The sequence below is a fragment of the Borostomias antarcticus genome (assembly GCF_949987555.1).
Source record: "Borostomias antarcticus genome assembly, chromosome: 9".
Taxonomy (NCBI): Eukaryota; Metazoa; Chordata; class Actinopteri; order Stomiiformes; family Stomiidae; genus Borostomias; species Borostomias antarcticus.
The window spans coordinates 18029402-18041304 of NC_140242.1; the positions used below are offsets into that span (position 1 = coordinate 18029402).

At 47.6% G+C, this 11903-nt stretch overlaps 2 protein-coding genes across 2 annotated transcripts; one reads left to right on the forward strand and one right to left on the reverse strand.

Annotated features, from left to right (window-relative positions):
• Positions 1-2601: 2601 nt before the first annotated feature.
• Positions 2602-6627, reverse strand: atp5po (ATP synthase peripheral stalk subunit OSCP). Its single transcript, XM_084443084.1, has 7 exons — positions 6561-6627; positions 5761-5811; positions 5455-5565; positions 4290-4419; positions 3670-3782; positions 3452-3538; positions 2602-3197 (listed from the first exon to the last, which is right to left on the reverse strand). Exons 1-7 carry the CDS (start codon positions 6585-6587, stop codon positions 3087-3089), a joined length of 630 nt encoding a protein of 209 aa, XP_084299210.1. The 5' UTR covers positions 6588-6627; the 3' UTR covers positions 2602-3086.
• A 2896-nt stretch (positions 6628-9523) lies between these two features.
• slc5a3b (solute carrier family 5 member 3b) lies at positions 9524-11659 on the forward strand (the record flags this gene model as incomplete). The annotated part of the gene is made up of 1 exon (XM_084442864.1): positions 9524-11659. One exon carries the CDS (start codon positions 9524-9526, stop codon positions 11657-11659), a length of 2136 nt encoding a protein of 711 aa, XP_084298990.1.
• Positions 11660-11903: the final 244 nt, after the last annotated feature.

Genomic DNA, 11903 nt, shown 5'->3' on the forward strand with positions numbered 1-11903 from the left:
CTGCAGCCAGATAGCCCATAATGGCAAGTTCTGATTTAGCCTAGGCTACATGTTTGATTAATGGGATATACATCCTACTACCTTTATTTATCTTTTATTTGTCTTTCAGTACCTAGCCTGACTGGCTTATTTTTATTTATTTTTGTCAAACAGTGAAAACCTACTGTTCAAGCCAGGGTCTGACATAAATTAAAAGAACGGTTGTTGACAAAGACTTGTATTTGCTTCTGAAAACATCATTGCTTATCGATATTGCCTATGATACAATGCCCACTAGTGGACAGAATGTGCACAACTTTATTTTAATACCTAGGTAGGTCTTTCTGTAAGAATTTAATGGTAAAAATATTATTAATAATAATTCGAATATATTCGAATATTATTATTAATAAATAAACGAACTTCGAATATGATTTTGGGGCAAAAGTCCCAGCCCTAATGTGGCGTAGGCTACACGGACATGCTGTATTATGTGGCTGTGAGGAAAGCAAACATTCCACACATTCTGTGGTAGGCTATGATTGATTTAGGACCAAAAACAGGGAACGATAACACAGATGACCACTTCATAATGTTAGACCACATTAAACATTTTCCCCTCTGGGAAATTTAGACTCTCATCTAAATCACCCGGTAAATCACACTTAAGCATTTATTTGGCTGCCAACAGAAAAACATATCAATTGAATATGGCTACACAATAAAATGTTTAATGCATAATCAAGTTAACAGACAAACTCAAAGAAAATGACTGAAATTGTTTCTCCAGACTCTGACGTGGGGTGGGACTCAGAGGAGGGGGAGTCTGCAGTGGTCCTTGACCTGACGGTCGTGCCCCCGCCGTCTGCAGCCTCTACATCCAGCGCCACGACCTCCAGTGCCTCCACCTCCAGCGCACCGGCCTCCACCTCCAGTGCCATCTCCAGCGCCTCCGTCTCCACCGCCCACGCCTCCACCTCCGGCTGCCAGCGTCCCTGCCTCAAGGGTCCCTGAGGGCTGGGCTTCCTATCAGATGCTGTGCTGGAGGCTCATGACCCTAGAGGCCCAGAGGGAAATGGCAGAAGGGATTGGGGCAGTTGTGGGGCAGTTGTGCAGCAGTTGGTGGAGGTCACCACACTACACCACCAGAGCCAACAGGACATCCTCACTGCACTTCATTCCCTCACACATGCTGTCACGGACCTCACACTGTCACTCACTACCACACTCACGGACCTCACACAGTCACTCACTACCACACTCAAGGACCTCACACAGTCACTCACTACCACACTCACGGACCTCACACATTCACTCACAAACGCACTCACACACCTCACACAGTCACCCACCAACAGACAATAAAATGGTAGAAATGTGAACCTTACTTGTTTGTGTCTTCATAGCTGGCGCATGACCTCAGTGTGGGCCCTTTGGCCCCGCTGGTAAACCTCATGACGGGGAGGGGGCTGAGGGCTTGGGTCCTCATTTTGTGGTGGGGTCTTGACTGGTTCTCATTCTTATCAGCTTTGAATATACATCTTGGCAAACATAACAGAATGATGTACAAGGAGGGGACAGATACCTAGTGAAAGTACTATTGGTTGCTAGTAAAAAGACAATAATGAGGGCTTGGTATAAGGTGGAACCCCCAACCAAGGAGCAGTGGTGGGTGTTGTGGAGGAGATTTATGAGATTTATTTATGCATTGAGGATGCAGGAAGGAAAGTTTGAAGGGAGATGGGAAAATGGATGGATTATAGAAGGAAGTGTGATGATACCACTAATATTAAAATTGTCATATTTGAGTAAGAAAAAAAAGCTGCATGGATGGAAGTACCCATAAGCTGTTATTGTAAGTTTTTATGTTTTATTGTATTGTCGTTGTATGGATGGAAAATGCTAATAAAGATTAAAGTAAATAAGACAAAGAATATGTATCTTGGCTATGCACACACCAACAAGCCAGCCGTCACGCGCAGCGCCTGCCTCCAGTCTAGTCCCTACCCTGCTGTGCGCCACGATGAATGAGTCATGCGTGGAGCCAGGCCACCGTGCCACTACACTTGTGATGAGCATGTCGGCGTCACATATGATTTGGGTATTTATAGTGTGCACATTTTAGCGATTCACATAGACGTATTCATTCACTGATGGTGCCCTTATGTGGGTGCAGTCGCCATCGCCGTCACCTCTTTGGAGTTCTATCTCGGCCAGTAGGCCGAGTAGCGCCGGATTCATTTAGGCTCGCATTACGCACAGGAGGACTGTCATTTATATGCTTGAGTTTAACATGTTTTTTGAATGATTTTTCAAGATGCCCACCCACATCCATTGTATGGCCTAAACGGTGGTAGAGCAATTATCAGACTTTCTCAAAAGTGCTAGTTTTGTCAACGTTTTGATCTGAACCATTGTATATGATCATAAGTAACCTTAAAACAGGGCTAAACATGCATTTTCCCTTTACTTTTCCTTTAACATGCCTTTGGTGACAATTTAAGCTTTTTGTGTCAATGTTTATAAGAGCAGTTAACACTATAAGGGTTACAAACAATAGAGAAAGGTTAACACTTTACATTGAAAATTATTTTACTTCAGCTTTACATGTGTAACAGAGTAGAATATTTTCTTAGTTTAAAATTATGTTATTACATAGTTAGTACAACTATGCCAAGTAGCTGTAGCGACAGTGAGATTCACATTGCCCATTTATTTATCTGTTGATAGTGAAGTCAAAAAGGTATGACATGATTTGTTTTTGCCACTAGATGGAGCTAAAGCATTTTGAAAGACAGAGCAAACTATCCCTGGACAGCTAAAACAGCCACCAGCATCTAACCCTATAATACAGTAGCATACTTTAAAAACTTTACATTGTCCTCACTGAGCTAACTGTTCCCATCTGAAACTGAATGTACACTGTCAGCACAGGCCCCCTGAGACAAAACAGTGCATAGTTTATATGAAGAATAAAATATTAATAAGAATAGAATATTTTATTATTAACAACAACGAGGATGGAACAGCCATAGCCTGTAGAGGCTCTAGGAGAAAGAAGAACAGTTTTCTTGTCTCTGGTCCAATCACACCAGGCCCAGGCGGGTTTAGCTGTCTCTGATGATCTTGGTCAGTTTCTGGATTGTGGTCTTAGTGGACATGTCCACGTACTTGTCACCGATACTGACGATCATCCCGCCCAGGATGGAGGGGTCGGACTAGGAGGAGGGAGACAGAGAGAGAACCACAGGTCAAAACCAAAGCAGCGTAATGCTTCAAAAGTGGCCTTATTCAGTGGGTATTTATGTAATGGCTCATTTTCATTTCATTTCATTTTCATTTTGTTGCATAATAAACCAACGGTATCTGGATATACCCCCCCCCCCCCAAAAAAAAATCTTGATATTATTTGAATAGCAAATATTTTCAAATGCCCATCCCTACAATGATAAGGGACTGTTATTGTTCTCACCTTGGTCTCTAGTTTTAGAGTCTCTCCCTTCGCCAGGAAGCCGTTCAGAGCAACCTTCAGGTCCCCCAGGTTAGCCTTATCCAGGGGCTGTCTCACATGCACACACACACAGGATTTCACATCACTTGCATTTCCAACAACAACCGAGTATGCGTGTGTTACTTTTAACTGTGCAGATGTGTGTGTGTGCGCGTGTGCATGCGTGTGTGTCACTGTACCTGTGCGGTGGTGACAGAGCAGATGACCTCTCCACGGTGGGCGCTCATCATCTTGCCGAAGGCGGCGATGACATCGGCAGTCAGGGTCAGGCGGCCATTTTCTGACAACACGTCTGAAGAGAGGGAAAGCAGATACAACAGGATCAGGATTGTTATCTGAAGGAGGAGGTTGCGTCACTTCAACCATTGCAAACAATGTCGTTTCAGCATGGTCACTGCAACGTGCGCATGAGCTCAAACATGTCATGCTACAACATTTTTTGCTGCTTGATACAAAAGGAGAACTCGCACAGTTCTCATTTTCCATGACTAATCTACAAGAGACGTCTGATACAACAATTTACGGGTTCTTGGATACACAGTTTGTTGCTAGTGAGGCTCTGCATGCAGTGAACCACCAATCACAATCATTCTTTATTATTCAGTCATCAGGTGAAAATTCCTGTATTATTTCATATCGCAGTTGTTTTTTTGCCATGTGCGTTTTTCCCCCAATATCCAATCCTGTTTTACTATTCAGATGTGACGGAGGCAGATGAGGGGGTGGCAGAGCAGGGAGGGGGTTTTGAACTCCGGTCTGTGGACATGCCTGTGTGGCCTGGTCTGACTGGGGAACTCACTGATGAGGTTGATGGTGATGGGAGACAGATTCTCCTTGTCCAGGGCGTCTCCAAAGGTCTTCTGCTTGAGGCTACGCTTCACATGGGGGTTCATCACTATGCTGGACAGCTTGGGGTCCTTGACCATGGACTGAGGAAGGGAGAGGGAGAACCGAAAGAGGATGTTAAGAGGACGTAAAGTAAGACTAACGTGATGATGGAACTAGTATTTAAGAGGGACTATTGCTCTTAGTCACTTGTTTAGAAAGGAGATGTACAAGGTGTGGGATATATACCAGATGGAGCAGATAACATCTCTTGCGGCTCCAAAAAGGGACATTTCTTACGCGATGGGGACCTGTCATGTGTTTATTTATACAGTAAAGGATGCTACAGTACTGCTTCTATTATTTTTTATTATTTAATTGTCCTTTCTTATTTTCCAAAAGCAGTCGTTTCTCTGTGTTATGATGCACTATAGGTTATTTTTGTTTCTGACTTCTTTTTTTTTTATACCTTGGAGTCGACCATTCTTTTGTTTTTATAGCTGTTTGTCTATTGAATATTTGTAATCTATTGTCAATAATGTATTGATACAGCTGTAAGAGAAAAAGGAAAGGTGTCTGATATTGTATTGTACAATTGTTTGAATCTAAATAAAAATTAAGTTAAAAAAAGAAAAGAAAAGAGATGCACTTGTGAGCTCTGGTGAGTGGTAGTACACTGACTACCTACGTTAAATACAATCATTGTAAGTTGCTTTGGATAAAAGCATAGATCTGCTAAATGACTAATGTAATGACTTGATAGCACATTTCCATTTATTGCTTTACCTCCAGACTGGCCAAAAAACAAAGACTCGACAACAGAAACACCTTCCAAATGTGTCTGCCATGGAATCAGCACCTGTCTCTGTGATGTAGGTCTCTTTACTTTGCCTTGCCACTGAGTGTAATAATCTCATGTTGAATCTCTGGGTTTTAAGACATGCAGTACAAGAGCTACCAAGCACAGGCTAGAAATCAAGAATATTTCCTAGCTGGAAAGGGAGACAGACACATTAAGAGAGAGGGCAAGAGAGAAGGTAAGTATGAAGACAGGTCTGGATAAACAGAGAGACTGTTGGGAAGAATGATAGCAGGATGATCAGGAAGGAAGATCAGTTGGACGGAAGGTTAAAACTCACTGCGACTTTGCCCAGCTCCTCCTCCACCTGGTTCAGCTTATTCTGCTTGCTAGCAGCGGAGAACAGGGCGGTGGCATAGCGACCCTCCACACCGTACACCTGGATAGGGGGCTTTAGAAGAGGTGAAGGGACATGAGCGAATAGGCCATAGACGTGTAGTAGTCAGCTGTAGGTATGATCATGAACGGACGACATAGATATTACACTGTTCATGTAGTAATTATGCAAAGATTTGAGCAGTGGCTCACGCACGACGTACCATCTAGGTGGTTGCAGAGGACACTGCCACCCAAGCTCTAAGCTTACCTTGATCAGTTTAGCCACGGGCCGGATGCCCGACGTGCTGAACTGACGCACCTGGAGAGATGATGGGGTAGTTAATTGACGGGCTGGACACACAATCGCTCCCTATTCACTATATAGTGCACTATATAGGGCGTCAGCCATTTTGTTTGCAGTGTCCGAATTCTCCACGGAATTTTCGTTCCCTATATAGTCCACTATTTATTACCCACAATTCACCTTGATTTGCAGGGAACAGTGCATGTACCCTACATTTTCTCCGTTCCCTAGGTAGTTCACTACGTGGTGAACCCTATATAGGGAATAGGGAGTGAGGGGACGAGGGAGCGATTCCGAACACAGCTATGGAGATAGTGATGTTTTCATTTGGGACTTGATCTGTCCTGGTTCTCATGCCCGCGTTGGCTAACGTTAGTTAGGTTACTGGCGATGGTAGCGAGCCTACTAGCTAGCCTAGGAGGCAAAGTAAACTAGGTATCTAACGTTAACCGTAGGTATGCTTAAATATATCCGGTAGGTCAAGCAGCTTGTATGCGTGGCTGGACAGAAAGACAGCTGGGCTAGGCAGCTAACCTCAGTGCTAGCGTTAGCTAGCTTAATGTTTGTCAAGTTCATGCGGACCGATGGGGACATTGCACTTTGTTGATAGTTAGCACCTTGGCTAGCTAGTGCTAGCTGTGTGCGTTGCATTCGGCTTTTCGTTGCATCTCTCCCCCCATGCATCTGTAATTAATTCAAGCTCTGAAACGAAATGGAGAGGTTCATGCCAGCCACACACGCTGTTTTCCAAAAGTCATATCTACCTGGAGCCCCAGTCCCACTGCTGCCATTTTTTCCAGCGACTGTAGGTCAAAGCTCTGCGCACGACACGGCGGCGCATATGAAATACGTAGGCAGAGGCAGACGAGCGGGGGGCGTAGTTTATGTATTTGGAAATTTACAGCGCGCCTTGAAAAGAGAGAATGGAAATTTACTGTCACCATCAGCCATATCCTCAGATCCGAGTAGCCGGATCCAAATGCCATATTGTTAAATCCTCAACTCCTGGTCCGATTCCTCTGATTCTGCAGAGCTGTAATATGGTAATTATCGGTCAGGAAAATTATAAAATGAATGAATGAATTTCCTATTTCCAGATATCTCTGTATGAATATTTAATGTGGTATTGAAATTCAACGTTTTGGTTCTCTTTTTTTTTTTTTTTACATACTATAATATATTGAAAGTTAATAGGCTATATAGGGGAATATATTTTCTGCACATAAAGGTAGGCTATATCAAACATTTCAGAACAGCCGAATATAAAGAGTGCACTTAAACAATTTACTGATCCAGTTTCCAGGCTGTTCTGTTGTTATGCACCACCACCGTCACCGAGATTACCGGTAGGTCCTCAGAATCCCCCAGCCCCGCCCCTCCAGTCACCTAATTCTAATGAGGTTTCTGGCCATTTCCATCCTGGCCATCATTAAAATAATCATCTCAGCTGCCTCCGCCATTCATAACAAGTACTAGAAACACACAATGGAACAAAAGCTAGGCTACATAAAGTATGAGGAGTAGCCTATGGAAGGCGGCATTAGGCTATACGGTGTTAATGGCAGGAGGTGTGGACGTTTCATCTGGCGACGTCACGCGTGTCTACACGTGTAGGGCGTCGACTTGACTGGGAGGGAGCGGAGATACGATGGCGACAATAATCCCAGTCTACTACATAAGAGAGCCGCGTCTCACATCACGCAGATTCTTCAGCACCTGAAAGGCACCAAACAGCCGTCTGAACAGGCTATAGTCAGACCGTAATCTGAGACGGACGACAATCCACAGGACCGACTAAACCGACTCAAGAGGTCATCTAAGAGGACGGCCGTAGCATCCCCACCACCATCCTCTACATATGCCCTTGTGGATTTTTAAAGCAATTATAAACATTGTAGACTACTTGTTGTAAGTAATCAATGGTGAGTGCTTTAGTGATCGTCCGGTTAAGGTTACGTAGGGTGTGACTTCGTGAAGAGCCAGTGTGTGAACTAAATGCTGAATGTTTCGCAACAATAAGCGCGCACTATTATTTAAAGCTAATAACAGGAAACCGGGCGCCAGCTGTCAGCTGCTTCGTAGGCTAGCCTACCTATATTGACAGAAATCAAAATGGAAGCATCATCGGCGTTAGATGATGAGCATGACGGAAACAATGATTATATTAAAATATGTTTTCTCAACAAGTAAGATAGACTATAGGCTAATAGTAGGTAGGGTATGTTGACTCATCTCGAGATAATGCGGAACATGCGCACGCTACTTATGACATTATTCTAGAATTCATCATCGCCTTTTGGTAGAACGCGCCTCTCCTGTTATGTCTCGAGTCTGGCTCACCGTGGCGCAGTCTAGTCTGACAAGGATAATGGACACTCATATAGATCTAGTAAACACTCCTGGATCCAGACCCAGCGTCAGCTTTTATTAAATCAAATGAATGGACACTCCTTGAGCATGTAATTATGTAATTAGATGCACTTTATTCAGACACTAGCCTACCTATTTTGTTCTAATTCTATGGTTAAATGTTTGAATGTTTGAAATGTTTTCTGATTGAAAAGAAAAAAAGACTATTGTAATCAATATCTTATTAAACGAAAGATTTAAGATTTGATCGATAATAATTTTTTATCAAGGCAGATTTTGCATCATCAACAGTGGCATCACATCACATCCTGAAGTTTTGTAGGCTACTTCTGTGTGGTTAGCAATGGCATATCTCTGAAGCTACACCACATGCAATCCAGTGATAATGAGCCAGGAAAAACAAAGGCTTCTTTTAGCTGAGGGATGGGGGGGGGGGGGGGGTGAGGGTGAAGTGACTGGGGTCGAGCTATGAAGCGGCAATATGGAAACCAGAGAAGAATAACTGCTGTGTTTTGTGCCGCAGACAGAGTAAATTGTGCTATAATCGAACCAGAACAGATATGGTACAACTATCACACACCCCTTATGCCTGCTCAGTGATTAGACTTGTTTCACAAACTGTAGTTAAATGTTTTATTTTTTGGAGTAAGCAGAGACTTAAAAGATTAATACAGGGAGTCACAGTAAAACCAAACAATAACTGGCAATGTTTACTAGGTCCGATATTCTGTCAGGCTGAAAAAGGTGCGTTCTGAGCGTGTGAGTGAATTGGTGAATTCATTAATTAATTGGTGGGTGTATTAGCTAAGTGAGTAAACATGAGCTCAACTCACAAAGTCACATGCTGCCCAACACTGTCATATTGTTGTTTATGTCTTTGATGTGTTCTCGTGCTTTGTGTTGCCTGGTTATCAGGAATGGTGTGTAGCTCAATAAAGCAATCTGTTCAAGCTGCAATTTTGTCCTGCACTTCCTTTTTCTCTGTCCGAGGCTTGGCTTCATGCTTCAGAGCTCTTTACAGCCCGAGTGAGTATGTCACCTCTCCTCCCTTCCTCTGATACAACTCTAATCAGGTGTTTCTCTTTGTCTTTGCTGTCTTGCAGGAGTGTTAAGTCTAGGCTTTACTAGACCAGAGGCCTGCAGCATCCTTCCCTTAAAACTAGAATCTGCAGTGCCGGTGGATAACCCCTCTGAACGCACAACCTAGTGAATTTGAACTGCCGGTGGAGACTACAGCTTCCACCCAGACAGCAAACCAGAGCACTTCTCTCTGATTGAGTTGGCTTTAACCTTTTTTCGCAGGGTCGGAGACATTGTCCATAGTGTCAAACTGTTTTACTGAGTACTGGGGGTAGACATGATGAGTCCGGGGATGGAGACGGCGGACATCGCTGTCGTGGTGCTCTACTTCCTCCTGGTGCTGGGGATCGGCTTCCTGGCCATGTGGAAGGCCAACCGCAGCACGGTGAGCGGGTACTTCCTGGCGGGCCGCTCCATGACCTGGGTGGTGATCGGCGCTTCGCTGTTCGTGAGCAACATCGGCAGCGAACACTTCATTGGCCTGGCGGGCTCCGGCGCCGCCAGCGGCTTCGCCGTGGGTGCCTGGGAGTTCAACGCCCTCTTCCTGCTGCAGCTGCTGGGCTGGGTGTTCATCCCCGTCTACATCCACTCTGGGGTCTACACCATGCCGGACTACCTCTCCAAGCGCTACGGGGGCAGCAGGCTGAAGGTGTACTTCGCCTGCCTGTCCGTGCTCCTCTACATCTTCACCAAGCTCTCCGTCGACCTGTTCGCCGGAGCGCTCTTCATCCAGGAGTCGCTGGGCTGGAACCTCTACCTCTCCATCATCCTGCTGATCAGCATGACCGCGCTGCTCACGGTGACGGGGGGGCTGGCGGCCGTCATGTACACCGACATGCTGCAGGCGGTCCTGATGATCGGAGGGGCCCTCACCCTCACGGTCATCAGTCTGGTGAAGGTGGGCGGGCTGGAGGGCGTCAGGACCAAGTACATGCAGGCGGTGCCCAACGTGACGGCCATCTTGGCCAGCGGCAACTTCTCGTACTCCGCCTCCTGCCGCGTGGAGCCCAAGCATAACGCCCTGCGCATCCTGCGGGGCCCGGCGGACGAGGACATCCCGTGGCCGGGCTTCCTCCTGGGCCAGACGCCGGCGTCCATCTGGTACTGGTGCGCCGACCAGGTCATCGTCCAGAGGGTGCTGGCCGCCAAGAACATCGCCCACGCCAAGGGCTCCACGCTCATGGCCGGGCTGCTGAAGGTCCTCCCCATGTTCATCATAGTCATCCCCGGGATGATCTCCAGGATCCTGTTCGTGGATGAGATTGCCTGCATCGGGCCGGAGCACTGCCTGGCGGTGTGCGGCTCCAAGGCCGGCTGCTCCAACATCGCCTACCCCCGGCTGGTCATGTCCGTGATGCCCGTGGGCCTGCGGGGTCTCATGATGGCCGTGATGATCGCCGCCCTGATGAGCGACCTGGACTCCATCTTCAACAGCGCCAGCACCATCTTTAGCCTGGACATCTACCGGAGCGTCCGGCGGGCCGCGTCACAGAGGGAGCTGCTCTTCGTGGGCCGGCTGTTCGTGGTCGCCATGGTGGCCGTCAGCATCGCCTGGGTCCCCGTCATTATCGAGCTGCAGGGCGGGCAGATGTACCTGTACATACAGGAAGTGGCCGGCTACTTGACCCCGCCCATCGCCGCCCTCTTCCTGCTGGGCGTCTTCTGGAGGCGCTGCAACGAGACAGGTGCGTTCTGGGGGGGCATGGCGGGGTTCGTGCTGGGCACGGGGCGTCTGATCCTGGCCTTCATCTACCGGGAGCCTCCGTGCGACCAGCCGGACAACCGGCCGTTCTTCACGCACGTCCACTACATGTACGTGGCGGCCGGTTTGTTCTGGGTGTCCGGGCTGGTGGCGGTGGTGGTCAGCCTGTGCACGCCGGCGCCCGACGAGGAGCAGGTCCGCACCACCACCCTCTGGGGCCTCCACCGCGTCCGGAAGGTCCACTCCAAGGACCGGGAGGCGGCCTACCGGCTGAAGGAGCGGGGCCCGGCGGTGCTGTGCAACGGCGGCCTCCACAAGGACCCACCGGCGGACGTTCGCACCGACCGGTGCCTGGACGGGGCGGACGTCCGTCTCCTGGACCCCCCGACCGACCTCACCACCCCCAGCACCGCGGAGACCACCCCGGCGGGCACGCCCGGCGACCAGAATGGCAACGCGGGGCTGGTGAGCGCCAAGGAGGGCTGCGGCGGCGATGAGGAGGAGAGGCGGGGCTTCCTGCGTGCGCTGGACTGGCTATGTGGCGGCGGCGCGGCAGGAGCCCAGGACGACGCCCCCCAGACCAGACTGACCACAGAGGAGGAAGTCGTGGAGATGCTCTACGAACCTCCCAGAACCAAACTACTGCTGAACCTGGGTCTGGTGCTGGTCTGCTGTCTGGGGGTCTTCATGTTTGTCTACTTCTCCCTATAGTCCAGGCTGTCCTCACGGCAGGGGGTCTGCAGACTGACCGACCGACTGACTGAGGGAGGGGAGAGTTAAATTTGGGGAGATTTGTAATGAAATAAATGCTCCATCTGAAGTCTGTAATATTTACAGCAGGTTATTCTAGAAGGTTCTTGACAGTCTATACTCAAACGTGAACAGGTGTGCTTCCAGTGAATTGAAATGCAACGTAGACACAGGTGGTTTGCATATACAGTATAAATGAGGATTA